At 44.3% G+C, this 17,209-nt stretch overlaps 2 protein-coding genes across 3 annotated transcripts in view; one reads left to right on the top strand and one right to left on the bottom strand.

Annotated features, from left to right (window-relative positions):
• KIAA1549 (KIAA1549 ortholog) overlaps positions 1-12,432 on the top strand; it is a 29,264-nt gene extending 16,832 nt beyond the window's left edge. Inside the window, exons 4-20 of one of the 2 annotated variants that reach the window (XM_053465258.1) lie at positions 1,958-2,135; positions 2,443-2,573; positions 3,049-3,232; positions 3,549-3,608; positions 3,754-3,899; positions 3,987-4,164; positions 4,542-4,720; positions 6,574-6,782; positions 6,909-7,036; positions 7,254-7,459; positions 7,574-7,797; positions 7,965-8,109; positions 8,336-8,659; positions 9,421-9,473; positions 10,528-10,676; positions 11,038-11,210; positions 11,310-12,432. In XM_053465258.1, coding sequence (XP_053321233.1) covers positions 1,958-2,135; positions 2,443-2,573; positions 3,049-3,232; positions 3,549-3,608; positions 3,754-3,899; positions 3,987-4,164; positions 4,542-4,720; positions 6,574-6,782; positions 6,909-7,036; positions 7,254-7,459; positions 7,574-7,797; positions 7,965-8,109; positions 8,336-8,659; positions 9,421-9,473; positions 10,528-10,676; positions 11,038-11,210; positions 11,310-11,543 — 2,901 coding nt within the window. In that variant the 3' untranslated portion in view covers positions 11,544-12,432. Of the gene's footprint in view, positions 1-1,957; positions 2,136-2,442; positions 2,574-3,048; positions 3,233-3,548; positions 3,609-3,753; positions 3,900-3,986; positions 4,165-4,541; positions 4,721-6,573; positions 6,783-6,905; positions 7,037-7,253; positions 7,460-7,573; positions 7,798-7,964; positions 8,110-8,335; positions 8,660-9,420; positions 9,474-10,527; positions 10,677-11,037; positions 11,211-11,309 lie in introns of both variants that reach the window. The other variant, XM_053465256.1, reaches the window with a different exon arrangement.
• Positions 12,433-15,116: 2,684 nt separating this feature from the next.
• On the bottom strand, positions 15,117-17,209 carry TMEM213 (transmembrane protein 213). The gene is made up of 3 exons (XM_053465267.1): positions 17,039-17,209; positions 15,974-16,018; positions 15,117-15,707 (listed from the first exon to the last, which is right to left on the bottom strand). The coding sequence occupies exons 1-3, from the start codon at positions 17,112-17,114 to the stop codon at positions 15,538-15,540; spliced, it is 291 nt and encodes a 96-aa protein (XP_053321242.1). The 5' UTR covers positions 17,115-17,209; the 3' UTR covers positions 15,117-15,537.

Genomic DNA, 17,209 nt, shown 5'->3' with positions numbered 1-17,209 from the left:
AAGCCCCGAGCAGACGGGGACATTTCATGGTGAGCTTGACCTAAAACATGGCCGATCTAGTATTCCACTAAATTTTATATTTTTCTTTAACAAAAGGTTGACTTTTGGAGACCATGTTAGGTGACAAACACTCGACAATGACAACCGAGAACACGTTCTCACAGCTCATATCGAACTTGTTCCGACATCTTCAAATTTTGAGCCTGTTAATAATATTCACAAAGCGTCAGAATATCAGGGCCTTGCGTCTAAAGTCTGATCCTAGTGCAAAGTGGTGCAAAAAAGTAAATCGTCAACATGGAAACCAATGGAATTTCCCAAAGGGATTGGACTGTTACATTGGTTGCCATGGTGATAAAACCGCTTTTCCATTGCTGCCCAAAAATCATCACCCGTGTTCCGTAACCAGGGCGCCTTTTTTTGAGGTTAGAAATGTCCCGCTCCTGCATTTCAGAAGAGAAGTAAAATCCATCGGGGTTTGGGATGGCTCTGTCGGCAGCAACGTTCCGTCGGTTGCTAGGGTGATAACACTGATTTGGACACTTTGCACGAGAATCATTTTTTATACGTAAACCCAACTGTCTTCTGTAAAGAGGTGAAAACCTCAGAATATGAGAATTCCCATTAAATGACGCAGGTTATTACATTAACCCTTCAAGGGCCGTACTTTTTTCATGGAACGTAGAAGACTTATTTCACGTCGGCGTTTGATAACTAATAATTATTACTCCCTGTCAACATGAAGTCTTCAAGGCTTGGTTGTCCCTTCAAGGGTTTCTATATTTATAGAATGATTGGTTAGAGGAGGTAAATTAAATCTCTAGTGGGTAATACAGAATTTGTTGCGTTGTCATGGAGTGTAATACACAAACAAGGATAGCCTTGTGCACCAACGTATCACTGTTAGGAATACTATGTATGATGATAAATATCGGTTTATGGGATTTTTTGGTCGTTTGTTGCAATATTTGTGCTACGGTGATGTCATTTTTAAAGCAGGCACCGATAGGCGGTTGCCATAGACAGTGAAAAGGGTCCTTAAAAGTTTCTATATTGTTTTTATACTATACACCTTAAGAAAAAAGAATAAACTGGCAGGTAAACTAAGGTTTATTTGCTCAGAGGGTTAAGTATTTTGATGGTTCGCTGAGATTTCTCATTTCTCACACCCACAGTTGCAATAAATGTGTTGCTATTATTAAAACTGTGAGCTTTTTCTGTAAAAACATTCACCTTGTGATGTCTTCTTTTTTTTTTATACAGAGCCATCTGATTTATTGACATTTTTATCTTACTAACTACTAGTTTCATGTATTTTCATTTTTTTATTTAAAAATGGTGCAATGTCAAATATTTCCCCTTCTCCTGCTGTGATGTATACATTTTTTTTTTTTAATATTTCCCATAAAACAATAAAAAATATTATTTATTAATGGGATTTTATATATTTTAGATTGCAAATAGTACACTGTCCATTTTTTCCCCCGTTCTGTGAGATTAATTTATTTTTAAGATTTTTATTAAAAAATATTTAAAAAAAATTGAGCATTTTTTTTAAATGGGTGCCTTTTTAAATAAAATTTTTTTAAAAAATTCTATGAAAAATGTGATTTAAGAATTAAAGTTCATATAGTCATTCTTCACTATTTAACCCATTTCGGAGAAAATAAATTGTTGGTTTTTTTATATGATTTTTGCTCAAAATCTAATGCTACAACTCATTTATTTTATGTATTTTTCTAAGTGCTTTTAAATACCTTAGGGTATGCTGGGGATACACTTGTTGCCCTTCAGAATCCCACATGTGTGGGGTGGTGGAGAAAACAGAAATAATGGGTTAATAAGGTTGTTAATTGGCACCCTGTGCCCGATGGACTGCAGAGGTCACACACCAAAACACCCTTTCCCAGTCGTTGTTAAAGTGCGTGTTTTTGGGGTTTTTTTATTTCATCGGCAGGTGTATGCGCCATACCCAAGGCTGTCGTTTATGGTGACCTCCGGGCCCTTTGTCTACACTTCATTTGCTGTTGAAAACGCCTTGAGCCTCAGTAGTCTCCTCCAGGGCCGATATCCACCCATCCTTTCCCTGCAGACAACCGGCACGGCGCTGGACCAAAGATACCACATCCAGACCGGTAAGAAAAGCTCCCGACGGGGTGTATTGTAGATAGAGTTTAATTCAAAGTTCTAAATGTGGAGCAGTCCCCATAGCAACCAATGGCATGTCGCTGGCGATTTGTCTATTTTTAACAATTTTGCTCCATTACCCAAAAAATTGAGGTGTCGCGTTCTGCTAGTGGGCTCTTAAAATGGCACCTAGAAATTACATTCTCATTTATACCCCACTGTGTACTTTTGTCGATGTAGAAACTGCATTCCCTCATCTCTCCAGGAGATCCCGGCATGTATCCCGCATGAGCATTTTGCATTTTTCCCCCCCAGTTCTCCAGTTTGTCCCGCAGTCCGTCGACATCCGGCTGTGTACGTTCAGTGAGCAGATACAGAGGGGGCTGAGTCTTGCTCTGTACGAAGTGCGGAGATGGCGTCAGGAGGACAATAACTTTACCCTGCAGGTGAATAGCCGCCATCTTTATTTTCCAGAGAGAGACATCACTCGAAAAAAAGGAAAAACTTTAGGACCAGGAGTAATATTTTTAGGAGCTGTGGTCAAATGGCCTCTGAGATTTATGCAACCCTGTTAAATAAAGAACTTGGGGAGAAGCTGCAGCCCCAAAAGCTGCAGAAGAACCACAGCTGTGGTCTGAGATTTTGCTCCATTGATTGGCTGCTTGAAATGTGTTTTCATGTATTTTATCTTTATAAACATGGCAGATCCCAGGGTATTGTCAGTAAAATCCTTTTTATAAGAAATTTTCATGGGAATCCAAGCTAAAACCATAACATATTGTGGATATATAGAATAAACTCCTATTGAAGGCCAATCTCACCACCCTTGGACCACCAACAGCGTATGGTTTGCACACATTCGTGCTCAGTTGGGCTTTACAATGAATGGAGACAATATAATCAGGTCATCCCTCTCCCCAGATAGTGAATATTACAAGCGGTGCGTCCTGGAAGGTGTTTCGGAGATCTCCGGTCACCATCTCCTACACCGTTAAGGAACGCGGCGGTTATCTGAACGGATCTGAAGTTAGTGACCAACTGAGGAACCTGAGCCTCGTGGAGTTCAGCTTTTTCCTGGGGTTTCCCGTAAAGCAGATCGCAGAACGTGAGTCTTGCATGACCTGGGAAATCGGGGGGATGTGTGGATTTTGCTGCAAACGAATCGGTGCAGGCGTTCTTAAGTTATTGGAGTTCTGTCTTATTTAACTCCTCCCACAGCTCCCCCTACTGAAAGCAGGAAGCATTCCTCAGTACACTTCCTGCACATGCTCAGTAGAACTCCCATTCTAGTCATTGTAACGTACGGTAATAGCTTTAGAGAGGACATGTGCGGCTTTACACATTCTCTAGCATTAGACATTCATGCAGTCTACTTACGCAGTTCACAGTTACAATTTTATCCTTTTCTGTCTTTTTTTCAGCGTCTCGTTACCCGCAGCTCAATGTGTCTCCTTCGCTGAAGGACTCGTGGCTCAAGACAGGTTAGTGAGACATCATTGTATTTGGTTTTGTTCTCTCTTTATTGGTTGTGGATAGGAAAACCAGAAAGCCGAAGTCTACAACGCATTCGTTTCCATTCATGGATGTCTGGTTGCTTTGGTAACTTTCTTTTTCTTCTGACTGTAGTCCTGCTTGGAGTGATGGAGCCGCATCTCCAGGATGAAGCATTTCAGGCAGAGATGGAGAGGAAATTGGCTCAACTGATCGGCGAAGCCACCATGCAGAAACGCAGGTGGAAAAGGGCAAGTTTTGCCGGCGGCAATACAGTCCAGGTGAGCGGAAGACCATCTCCCACCTTCTCAGAGAATAACCGCCTTTTAACTTTAAGCAGAAAACTATTTGGGTGTTTGATGTCTTAGGTGGTGAACGTCTCGCGTCTGGAAGGCTCCGATGACCCCGTGCAGCTGATCTATTTTATAGAGGATCAGTACGGAGGACGGCTTTCTGCGGCTAAGGCTTCAGATCTGATCAACGAGGTCAACATCCAGCGGGCGGCCATCATCATGGGCTACCGCCTGCAGGGTGTCGTCGCGCGGCGTGAGTATCCTCTGCGTACAGAACTCACTTGGAATTCTGTGTACATCTACGAAAAAAAAGTATTTTTTAACATAGGATGACCATACTTTGACCGAGACGCTCAGGGTGAAGCCTTTCTTCTCCTGGACACCGGGTCAGGTCACATGTCCCCGCCCAGATCCCGCCCCCTCCCTGCCTACTCCCTACCCACTTGTCACCGACTGACATCTATGTCATGTTATCCCCACCCATAAGCGCAGCCAGTCTTGCCCTCTAAATGAAGCCACACCCCCAGAAGAGGAGGAGCTTACCCTGAGAAATTCCCATCACAACATTTTGCCTACATCCATTTTCCCAATTTTTAAGGTTAATTCAACCCCCCCCCCACACTTTTACAGCCTTAAACCAGGTGCCTGAACCCGACCGTCAGATGCAGAACTTGTGGATCATTGTCGGCGTGGTGGTCCCGGTACTGGTGGTCACCGTGATCATCGTCATCCTTTACTGGAAGCTGTGCAGGACGGACAAGCTGGACTTCCAGCCGGACACAATGAGCAACCTACAGCAGAGGCAGAAGGTTAGAAACCTCACTCTACACATTAATGCTCAGTTTAACCCCTGTTTAACCATTAACCAGCGTTTTATACCCAACCTGGCAATTTGCAGATTCTAATCAATGTAGAATGAAAGGAATGAAGCGGCCAAGGTTGATCAACGCCAAGTACATTTTCCTGCAAGCTATCCGTATTAATATTTTTTAAGGCGATTCGCATTGTTTGTAATGAAAATGCTCTGCCATGGAGTCCAGAGGATGGCATAAATTGGAGGCTGCGGTAGATAAGTGGAACAGCCTCCCAGCAGAGGTGGTAGAGGGTAATACAGTGAGGGGATTAAGCATGCATGTGATAGACATACGGCTCCTGAATCTTAGGCGAGACCAACGACTGATTAAGGTTTCAGTTTGGAGTAGATGGGGCCGATCTGTTGGCAATTTCTTCTTGGGCCCCCGCTTTGTCCTCCTGCGCTCTATTGCGTAGCTCTGATTTCAGCGTTTGGAATGTTTCATGTTCTCAGCTCGCGGGCAGCAGCTCTCTCAGTGGCACCGCTTCTCATAGATTATCTGACAGAGCTGATGTACGGCAGCCGACTTGCCTCCCGGGCCTCTCCTGCTCTGGCGGTAATTTGCTCTGGCAGCTCGTATTCAGGGTTTGCTGGCCGCGTCTTAAAGTGCTTTCCTCCGTCGTTGAACGATTTAACTCTTTTGTGAAACGGTCTCCGCAAACCCGAGGAACCCCTGTTGGTCCAGCTGTAGTAGACTACAATTCCCATCATGTTAGTCTCCTGAGCACTTTTTTCACTTTAAATTTTCTTACACATTTTTCTTCCAAAAGGTAAAATTTATCATAAAAAAAAAAATAATAATAATAATAATAATAATAATAAAAAATGTAAAAAAAATGTAAAAAAAAAATAAAATAAATAATAATAATTAAATATATATATATATATATATATATATATATATATATATATATATATTTGATTCAGTAGTTTTTGGATATATAATCTTACATCTTCGTAGCTTATCATCATCGTAGATCGTAGTATTTTTTTTATTTTTATTTGGTAATAAAACGGGAAGAATAAATCTGGGAGTGGCAAGCGGGGGATTTCTGGATAAATATTATGTGCTTTTGATTGAACCATTTTTAAAAAAATATTATTATTATGATTAGCAGATTTTATGCTCGGTTAGTTCACGTGCAGTCGGGTTCAAATTAGCCATTTTTATTTTTGAAAGAGACTGCAAGATCTGCTCCCATCCAGCTTCCGCGGTGACTGCTGGTGCGTTTCTGACAGTGATGGTTGCTTACATGACTCAACGTCTAGAGCGCTCGGAAACAAATGTTTTTATCATTAGTGTCTACGCGATATAACGCACGGACGCTTAAATACGCCACGCAATCCTGCCCAGCGGGCATAGCCTGCCACCTGGTGGCTGAAATGTGCATTACACCCAGGGATAAATTCCAGCAGTTTAAATCTCTACAGGTGTGACCACGTCAGCCATTTTTCCCCGACACATATACATACATATATATTGCTGACTAAAGCAGGTTGTTGCCATTAAAACTGAAATAGAAAACTTTTTCTGGGTTGTTTTTTATGATTAAACCGTTTGCAGGTAACTAATTTAACATGCCCATATGTTGTCTAAGTGGAACAGCACCTTTAAAGCAATAAGGAATACCATGGACCGACTTATCGTCCGATCGGCACCCAAAGCGGCCAATTTCATCCCTAAAGACCAAACTCATGGCCAGCTAATGCTTAATAATTAACGTTGACCCGGACGAGCGCCCGCTTCGTTAAATATTAAGCCGCCTCTTAAGTAGGGTTACCGTTTCATTGATCTTCGTCTTTCTACAGCTGCAGGCCCCGTGCGTCAAAGGCTTCGACTTCGCTAAGCAACACCTGGGCCAACACAATAAAGATGAAATTTTGGTCGTCCACGAGCCACCCCCACCGGTCCTTCACGGACCCCTCAAGGACTCCACTCCGTCTGAGAATGGAGAGGTTCCGACCCCAAAGTCCAAAGGCTCGTCCAAACCCCTAAAAGTGGCTAGGCATCGCGGGAGGTGAGCTCTTTATTTGCTTGTGTATTTTTATTAGTTGGGGGGGGTACTTGAACTGTAGCCTGGCGGGTTATTATGACATCATTTCTGGCTGAGGATGATGTGACTTGTTTTTTTTGTACACAGCAGAATTACCCCCTCTGACACTGGATCAACCGCCAGTGAACCGTCCAGTGGGAAGGAATCTGCAGAGGAGGGATCGCCCAGACCTTCTGCACCCCCTCGCGAAATCAAATCACGCCCGGTAACCAAAGGAGGTAAGTCGGAGGCAGCATTAGGAGGAGAAGAGAGGCTTTGTTTGCCCCGTGCTCCTCCAGGGATACCCCTAAGTCTTGGGGCAATGGGGCTTCCATTGAAGAATTAATAGATCCCAATGTACAACGCCATGGAGCATGATGGCGTTATCAGATGACGCCATTCTGGAATGGATAGAATCCTGTTGTAACATTGTTGCGACTGGCTGTATTTCCGCAGAGATGCCGGTGTTGAGCAGCGGCACCGAACAGCACTCCTCCGCCTCCATATTTGAACACGTGGACCGGATGTCTCGTTCGTCCGAGGCCAGCAGGCGATTCCCCAGCAAGATCCAGCTCATCGCTATGCAGCCCATCGCGGCTCCTCCGATGCACGGACTCTCCATGTCTGAACGAGAAGTCGAGGCCAACAAGATCAACAGGGAGGTAGGGACCGTGTCTCTTCTGTGAGGCTTGGGGGGGTAGACTCTCGGAGATGGTGGAGTACAGGGGTCCGGCGGGTAATATCTCCTCAGAATTACGTTTATAACTCTTGATCAGATTCAGACGACTCTGCGCCACAAGTCAGAAATCGAGCATCATCGTAACAAGATCCGGCTGAGGGCCAAACGCAAAGGTCACTACGAGTTTCCACTGGTGGACGTGGTGGGAATGACGGACACCAAGGAGAGGCAGCGCATGTACCGCAAGGCTCAGATGCAGTTTGATAAGATCCTAGATCCCGTCTCGGGGGTTCCTACAGTCTTCATCGAACCAAGGAGGAGGTAAAGAGGTCCGACGGGGAATCTAACTCGCTTGGCCATTGTTGGCCAAGAATGGCTTTGGCTCAGTGTATTAAATTTTTTCGTTCTTAATACCAGTGGGTTGATTTCGATATTAACTTTAAATTATCGAGTCGGATGGTGAATATTTTACACCTGTTTTGTGGCAGCTCCAGAGCAAGGCGTTCTCCGAAGCAGCGCCGCAGACAGCCGGGGTCTGGAAGCCCGCCGGACGCTGACAGAGATCGTCTCATCGCTACTGATAGTGACGGGACTTACAAGAGACAGCCGGGGGTCAGTAACTCGGCCTATGTGGTGAGTACACACCTTGTCCGGGCCAAACACTTTTGGTGGTGGATCTGCTAAAGATTATTTGCTTAACATACTAAAGAATGCAGTTGTATTAGTGGAACGGGAGCTTTAAACATGTTGTGACCAGCCATACATAGAGATAACATGATGGTGGCCCTTAACTCTGTCATGGAGGTCAGGTTGGTCACCACCTGGAGATGAAATGCGTTGATTCCTGTGTTTTTGGCAGTCGGACCCAGATCTCCCCTCTGACAACCCGACGCCGGTTTCCGACCTGGGGAAATTCCCCGGCTCTCCGCATCGGCCCCCGGCTCCTGCACAGTATGTGGCCCCTCAACCTTCCATTGAAGAAGTTCGGCAAACTATGCAGTCTCTGCTTGACGATGCCTTTGCCCTGGTGGCTCCGGGCAGCCAGACCTCTGGTGTTCCAGGGGTCACACAGACCAGTGGCCCTTCAGGGCCGCAGCCTGTAAGCAGCACTCCAGCTCGCACCGGACGGACTCCTGCACCGTGGGGGAGTCCTTATGCCCCTCATCAAGCATCACACTTCAATGTAAGTGACAGCAACCAACAAATGGCATAACTGAAAAGATATACAGACGGACCCCGACTTACGTACCTCCTACATATGTTTACTCTCTCTCACACTCTCTCATACATTCTGACACTCACACTCTCTCATACATTCTGACACTCACACTCTCTCATACATTCTGACGCGCTCTCTCACACTCTCTTATACATTCTGATGCTCTCTATCACACTCTCATGCATTCTGACGCGCTCTCTAACACTCTCATACATTCGGACGCTCCATCATACTCTCTCATACATTCTTACGCTCTCTATCACACTTTCTTGTACATTCTGATGCTCTATCACACTCTCTCATGCATTCTGATGCTCTCTATCACACTCTCTCAATATCTCCCCATCTTCTTCGCTGACTGTTTCCGTCTCCGTTTCCACTTCTCCTTTTTCTTCATCCGCTTCTGTCCGCTCCCCAGAGCCCTTCCGCAAAAGGGCGGAGCCTCCACACACACACCCTCTCCCCCAATTGGAGGAACAGGCCAATTTGGAGGGGGCTGTCCCTGTGGATGTGTGCCGTGGCTCCGCCCTTTCGCTGAAGTACTCCAGGAGCCCGGAACATGGTAGATGGGTTGGCGGATGATGAGAGGTGAAGAAACGCTTCTCCTTCTCTCCAAATCAGAGTTACGCAAAGCTCAACGTACGCATAGAGCTGCGGAACGATCCGCTTGCGCAAGTCGGGGACTTTCTGTATTCACAGCAATGAATTCTTTTGTTTAATTTCAGAGGTACGTGGATTATAACATGGCCCAGCCTCCTGCTCCGAATCACCTAACAAGGTAACATGACCAACATTAAGAGAATAGGAAGCATTAGAGGCTACAAGGAATATACCCCATAACTTGCTATATCTCTGCCTTTGGCTGAGATTTTTACTTTACTGAGAGGGTGGTAGGTGGAACAGTCTCCCAGCAGAAGTGGCAAAAAGATAATACAGCATGGGGTATGCTTATGGCTCCTGAATTTAAGATGAGACCATCACAGCTATTTCTGGACGCCTCCTCTGGCCAATCAGACCCAGAGAGCGCGGGAATTTTCCTGCATCTCTAAAGGCTTCATTGGGCACCCAGGACCTAGTTATAGCACGGCGGTCATAGCTCATTGAGTTCGGAGCCGTGCTCGGATCGCCGATTGTAAAAACAGATTGTTCTGTGGTTTGTAACGCGTCCGTTCCACTGTTGCATTATTTTTTTGATCCATGCCCTGGCTGGAAGGCGCACTTTAAAAGCTGAACTGAGTGTTATAGTTTCTGCATAACGTCCCAAAGGGGTTAACGTGCGTAAGTGTTACTAGTCATTTTTTTTGAAGAGATAGATTTATTATTATTATTATTATGTTAGGGTTTTCACCTCCAATAATAACATTATAACATAACAGACCAGCCATAGCTGAAACACAATTAGCAGAACTTGTCTGGTATGTATTTCTGGCTTTCTAGGGCATTATAGGCAACTTAAAAATAGTATTTATGGGGACAAATATTACTTATCAAAAAAAATGAAACAAATGATAAATTGTTAAAGTTTCATAAAAAGACCTACATTCTCAGTCTACCTGAGGATAATGGGAATTGTAGTCAAGGTTAGCCGTTGTCCTTTAAGCACCATGTGAAAAACTGTATACCTTGTTCTTGTCCTTGATGGAAGAGCAGAGCCGATGCTTTGGGGGTCAATAATGGATTCTGTGGGGTCCCCGGTATTTCTGACCCCATGTTCCACTTCATTGTGGGGAATATGTCCCTCCCTATATAAATATGTGATGCGTCCTGCTTATGAGATGTGGGGTGGTAGACCATTACTGTGGTTGGAAGTTTCACCCTTTTTATCCTTTCAGAAATCCTGGTTTTGGGTCGGGCTTCCTGCACTCAGCAGAGGTGGCACAGACAGACCCCCAGCAGGCAGATAGCCAGTACCCTGCCAGGGGTATTTACTCAGAGGAGATACCTCCGGTAGCAAGACCGCGGCCCCTTGGAAGCACTGCAGGTAAGAGGCGTAAGATTGAATATTGGGGGTAAATGGCTTCCACCCTTCCAATATGGTAGGATGATGGAAATGATAGGGCAACAAAGATTAACCTCATGTTGACTGCCCTCTACCTTACCCAATTTAAATTCTGATGTCTAAAGCCTCCTTAACATGGTCTTAAGTCAGTAATGGAGATCCACCTTTCATGGTTGCTGGATATGAAACCTTATGTTCAGTTCTTCATTATTGTTTTATAGTAGAGTAGTAGATAAATGGAACAGCATTTCAGTAGATCTGTGTTTCACTTGACACCTTGTGCGTTGACACTTTTGTAGGCTAAATAATGGTCATTCGCTATTTCTTGGCCTGTCTTTTGAAGGTTCTGCCCAGATCCACCAACTGACACAGGTGGGAATAGCCAGCAGAATCGGTGCTCAGACCTCAGAACTGCAATCCAACAAGGTGGGGCAACCTCCGGCAGCAGCTCCTGGCTGGTCCTCATATTACCACCCCGATGAGGAGTCCACACGGAACATCACCCACAGAGAACCCGTAAGATTCCTACAGCAAATCGGGACTAACTGATGGTTTAATGCTTTGGCCGGGGGCTGGTAAGAATTTACCAGTATTTATTTTTTGTTCCCTTTCCAGAGTCACCAGCATGGACCCCAGGATTATGGGGCATCTCAGATGTTCTCAGGGAACAGAGTTCCAGGTCGCCAGCCTTTGCCGACCAATCATCTCACACCCTCCATCTGTTACCCCTCGGGCTCAGCTGAGGACCTCCACCCTGGTCATTCTTCCGCGTCCCTCATTAAGGCCATCCGGGAGGAACTTCTGCGCCTCTCTCAAAAGCAAGCAGTCGTGACCACCTACCATAGCTGATTGGGGCAGTCGCTGGTGGCTTCACATCTGCTTCCCGTGGAAGCTGGAAGAGATGTCGGGCAAATCAGAGGACGAGATGTAACAGAGACGTTGGAGAAGACTTTTTGAGACTTCCTTGGAACCGGATTGGTTGACCAACACGTTGTCCAGCAGAGCATCCATGGAAAGGCTGGACGCGGCCAAGAGGAGATGCTCGTCCATGGGCCGTACGTACAAAACCTTACATACAGGTTACACAAAAATACTTGGGAACAGGGTGAATTTTATACATTTTGGGACTCCGTATAGTAAGATTAGACTGAAGCAGGGTGGATGTTGATAAACGACTCGATCAAAACTGTGGTTGGTGTCATAACGTTGTTTAGCTTAGAAAGGGTCCCGCAGTTCTCCAACATTACTGGGGGCTCTTCTATCGTGGGACCACTCCAAAAAACACAAGTAGTCTGATAAAACAAAAGTGCGATTTTACAGGAAAAAGGCAAATTCCTGCACGTCTACTGTTACCAACGAACGTTCTTCCCTAAAAAAACGGAATTCATCTAAAAAAAACACAACTTTGCCGATAAGCAGAATGGCCTGTGCTAGTCTTAGACGCGATCGACTGAAGAAGGGGTTAAAATGCCGAACGCCAGTCGGACTTGAGGCAAATCTGTACCCAAGAGCTTGCAATCACAAAGTGCCATGAACAACACTCTACAAGCAATAACAATCCTACACGTGGCGTGGTGCATTTGCCTGGAGGACTGACTCGTTGGTGACATCTGGGTAAACCTTTTTTCGGGTTTTCAGTATATCGCGTAGGCAAAAGATCTACCGATCCGTGTCAGATCTAAAAATCGGTCTAAAAATCTTTTTTTTTTTTAATAGTGGGGTGAAATATTTTTTTAAAGGGAAGAAATTTTAAATAAATATATTTGCTAGGTAGGGTTGGTCCTCTGGCACTGCCAGGTGGAACAACCCAGCATTATCTGGACAGAAGAACGGCCTGATAGCTACCGACCATGTTCGAAGAGGTCCTCAAGGAGTTGTAGAGGGTAATAAGAAAGACACGGGGGGCATCTTGCCTTCTCCATCCCTTACAAATGAGACTTGGCTCAGTTAAGTCCCCTAGTTCCATGTTCTAGAGCTTGTGCTGTCCAGAATGGGAAGTCTATGGATCGGGGTTACCACCTAACCAGAAGGTCTGGGCCATACCAAAATGTGAAGGGGTATACGTTTCTGTTCTAATAAAACTAAGAAATGTAATTCAATGAATTAGATTAAATCCATCCTAAAAAATGATATTTTTTAAAACGGCTTTCATCAATTTTAAATATATTTCATCAAGGCAATCCGCTTAATCCGTATCGCTGCAATTCCGCGAGGCACTAAGAACACCCAAAAGTCAAATACATTTTGGATAAAGCCGAAAAATATTTTAAATGTATTTTTGCAGATTTGCGTTTAAGAATCTGGGGGAATTTGTTATTAACTTGGGAAATTTTGCTGGTTATTGAGTATGTTCTTCGGGATGTTAGTTTTTTGAATGCCCCCCCAGGATAAAAAAAAAGGGCAGTTAGCTAAAGGCTGGTAAACAGGTACGAGGTACTGGAACGGGGTGTTTGCTGTCATATCGGAGGGTTTGTATGGTTGACACCCTGGGGTCAGAGACAATATGTTCAATATAAATCATTTGCTAGGCGTTGAGGCTTTGCTTTGTGTTTGGGGGGTAAATATCTTCCCAAAACATGGTCAGACCCTGCCACCCGTGCAAATAAAATGCATGCTTGCCCACAGGTGTGTATTTCTGATTGTTTAAAGGGTCTGCGTAGACGTGGGTGCATCTACAGAGCATCGCCCCTTAGGCAGGGGTTTGGCACAGGGAGGTATGTAGTAGAGGCATTTGCCCCTCTATAGGGTTAGGAGCGGGTGGTCTTTTCGGCTGGGGTTTGACCTGATTTGGTGCTGGCCCGGTTGGAGCCCCCCGGACAGTCCTGGACTCCAACTCCCATCTTTCTCTGCCAGCTTCTGGATTCCAGATAGTAATTAAATGGCCGCGTGGGAGAGGAGGCAGGGTTGCTGGTGGACGCTTGTTCATGTAGTGAAGGTGGGGGACGGTTCTTCAGCAGGTAAGTATTGATTTAGTATGTAGGGGGGTCCGGACATTTTGGACGTGGCTCGTTGGTACAGAAGAGACGTTTTTAGACTCCCCCGGCGGGGAATGTGAATGGTGTGGTGTACACGGACCCCCGTGGCCAGGGGAGGGGTGGTAGTGGGGCAGTTTTGATCACCATACGGTGTATTTCGCAATCAGTGTACCCCTCTAACCAGCTCTGCACTAAAACTATTAACAGAGCAATTGCTGCAGCTCACCGCATACGAATGAATAGAAATGTCATAGAGGGAGCATAGAATAGATTCAGTAGGGGTGGAATGATAAGTATGCAAGGACAGATATTTAAAGGGACAGAATGAATATGGATCTATGAGCACCAGGGAGGGGGTCAGGAAACAGGCAAAATGCATATGGGGGGTTTATGCAGAATGCTCCCCCCCCCGTGCATTTGCTAGGGGGGGCACCATAAAAATTTAAAGGGACCATGCAGCTATTGTATGCATTAAAGTGGCCATAATATCCCTCTAAAGTCCCCAGTGGCAAGTGTCGGCCAGTGCATTAATAGTGATTTTAAACCACACCTGTTTTTAAAGCCTCTTTGAATACCTCTGTCTTAGTAACCAGCTAAAGTCCTAAATCCAAATATTTAGCATTCTAAAATATTAGGTACTTTGGGGAAACCTCTTCATTCACGATATAGAATGAATACATAGTTACCCCCATGTCATCAGGGAAAGGGCATATGGGGCATGCTTTAACCCTTTGATTGCCCAAGGGCATCAGTGCTTCCCATCCATTTGACTTTAATTTTAAAAAGTAGGTCAAGCCGAGGGCCAGATTTCGTGTCCAAGACCCCTATAAATGACACCCTACTTATTCGCCGATAACCGTTTCCCACCCGTGTACTTTCGCTGTACAAGAAGCGGGTCTGTCTTGCGGTGAAAGGACCGGTCAGCGGGCAGAGCCGGGCGATGGACTCGCGCAGAGTCAGAACAACGCAAACACAAAACATTTGTATATAAACAGCTTTGTACATTTTCCGGGAAGGGGACTGACTGGCAGGACCAGTTTATGGGGGAGGGAGGGTGTGTTAGCGGGTTTGCCGTGTTCTCAGTTGATGTTTTTTTGTTTTTTTTACATTTTTTTTAATTATTTGCACGCTGCGGTAGTGGAAGGGACACGGTCTCGCCGGTTGTGTCACATGGTGGCTCGATGCATGTCATGTATAAATAAAGTCTTTAAAACAAATTCAACGATTCTGTTTATTCTGTGGCTTATCTTCTTTTTATGTTTATTTCTTATTTTATAAAAATATATATATTTTTTTTAAATTAAACCCCTTTTGGTTTAATTTTAAAAAAAAAAATGATTTTTTTTTTTATCTGAATAAAAAGCCTCATAACCAATAAAACTATAAAAAAATATTAAAACATAGGAATCGCATGTTCTTTAACTTCTTTAAGGTTCTAGATATAATCTGAGTTTCAAATTTCTGGTTTATTTCTAACAATTTAGGGTCATTAAAAGTATAAAAAGTAAAAGTCTCTCCAAACATGGTAGAATTTTTTATTTTTTTATTTCACATAGGTTTTTATGTATATTATATATATATATATATATATATATATATATACACAAACAATGATGTCTCCTTATGACGCTGTACACTTGAAATACCAACAGGCTGCCTGTCTTCTTATAATATATTAAAAAACAGTTTAAAAGTTAAATTTATTAGAATTAAATAAGCGATTAATGGTCGGACTCTTCTAGTCTTTGCTGTCCCTTTAAACTCTTCAGCCTTCTAGCCAGATGCAGACGTTCCTTGTCTTGATGTCCTGGGGCGCGATCGATGACATCGCCCGTTATTTGGTCCCGTGGCCGGCGGTTCCATATCTCTCACGCCTGAAGGTATTTGGGTTCGTCCGGGCGCAGGTCCATGATTTTGCCAACGCAGAACAGGATGAGGGTGAGGAACCAGAGGCTCCAGCCCACGGCAGCTGCTATCCACCCGTAGCTGTCGACGCCGGTCACGCAGCATTTGCTGGCCACGCTGCAGATGTCCTCCTCTATAAGGCCAGCAAAGGGACATTAGGGTTTTGGGATTTGGCATATGGGCTTTCTACACCATCTTGGGAAACACAAAGGACGTTTACGGCTTAACCTAAAGTGACCCCAAGGGGCTACTGGCACCGTCGACCCAAAAACACCTCCTGACCCAGGAGGACACGTAGTGATGGGTCCCACCAGCTCAGCCCCATAGGCAGTAACGAGGTAACGAGGGTCCTGGTAATAAATTAAAGGACCCCGATAGAAATAGAGATGATTTACTCACCAGGACACTGCAATAAACTATTAACGTGTAATTCTTCTTCGGGCGCTGAAGGAGAAACAGAAAACAGATATCACCAATACACATAAAAACAGTATAACAAAGCAGATCGAATAAATAAACCAGAGCAGGGCTAAAAAAAATATCTATGAGTTCACAGAAAAAGTAGTGGATACGCGGCTGGTTCTCAGCAAATGTGGTATCTAGTAATTCTGTATGGTAGTGTCTTTTTTTTTTTAAAGAGCCGGACGATACGCGACATAAATGTGGTTGAGATGGTGAAGCCGTACAGCGTGGACATCCCTCGGCAGGGAGAGAAGGCTCGTAATGATGGATCCTTATGAAAAGTAAGGAGGTAAAGATATTTTAAATTACCTGTTTTCAAGCAGGGATTACAGCTGTGATATAGCAGCGAGGAAAAACAACTATTGTGATTTTTCATTGTACAGCGCTGCGAAATATGATGGTGCTATATAAAACAATACATAATAATAATAATTAATAATATAATAATAATAATTAATAATAATATTTTGATATAATTACATCAGAATAGAATGTGAAAAAGTCATTGTAATTCCAAGTATTATTATTTACTGATTTATATAGCGCCATCATATTCTGTAGAGCTGTACAATGAGTAAAGAGCGCATAACATTAAATCACATTTGGACCTACAAAACAAGAAAAAAGTAAAGAAGGCTCTGCTTAAACAAGCTTACTGCCCGTTCTACCTTTGAGTGGGTAAAACCCCTGAGGCTTGGGGGGCAAGGAACTCCTGAACGGTCTGATTCATCACAACACACGCAGAATAATAGTCCCTAGTTTTTTAAAGACGTTACTGAGAGGGTTGTAGATAAGTGGAACAGCCTCCCAGCAGATGTGGTAGAGGCTAGTATAGTTTAGGTCTTTACATCAGGATAGATGGGCCGATGGGGTCTGATCTGCCTGTTTCTAATGTCTCTGGTAAAGTGAATAACCAAGTGATCTGAGGGGGTCCTAATATCCTTAGACTTTTGATTTAGACGGACTTGTGGGGGGTTATTATAACCATGTATTTCTCCTTACCTGACGCAGCCCCGCAGACGGCGAAGAGACAGAACAGACACAGCAAGTGCAGAAAGGTCTTCATTCTGTTCATCATCAGGCTGTGAATATTTCCGTTCAGCTTCTCCTTGGGAGTACAACCTGTCCCAAGCTGGTGGGAGGAGTCACCTGTGTGATTGACAGGCAGCCACG

Source organism: Spea bombifrons, chromosome 4 (genome assembly GCF_027358695.1).
Source record: "Spea bombifrons isolate aSpeBom1 chromosome 4, aSpeBom1.2.pri, whole genome shotgun sequence".
Taxonomy (NCBI): Eukaryota; Metazoa; Chordata; class Amphibia; order Anura; family Pelobatidae; genus Spea; species Spea bombifrons.
The sequence above is the reverse complement of the archived record's forward strand: the minus strand, read 5'-3'. Positions and strand labels throughout refer to the sequence as shown.

What these genes read in the sequence shown, in the direction of transcription:
- TMEM213 (XM_053465267.1), bottom strand. Translation starts at nt 17,114, where the DNA reads ATGATGAACAGAATGAAGACCTTTCTGCACTTGCTGTGTCTGTTCTGT. An exon ending in CGTCTGCGGGGCTGCGTCAG is followed by an intron (nt 16,019 to 17,038) that starts GTAAGGAGAAAT and finishes TTTCTCCTTCAG; the next exon opens with CGCCCGAAGAAGAATTACAC. An exon ending in TAGTTTATTGCAGTGTCCTG is followed by an intron (nt 15,708 to 15,973) that starts GTGAGTAAATCA and finishes CTGGCCTTATAG; the next exon opens with AGGAGGACATCTGCAGCGTG.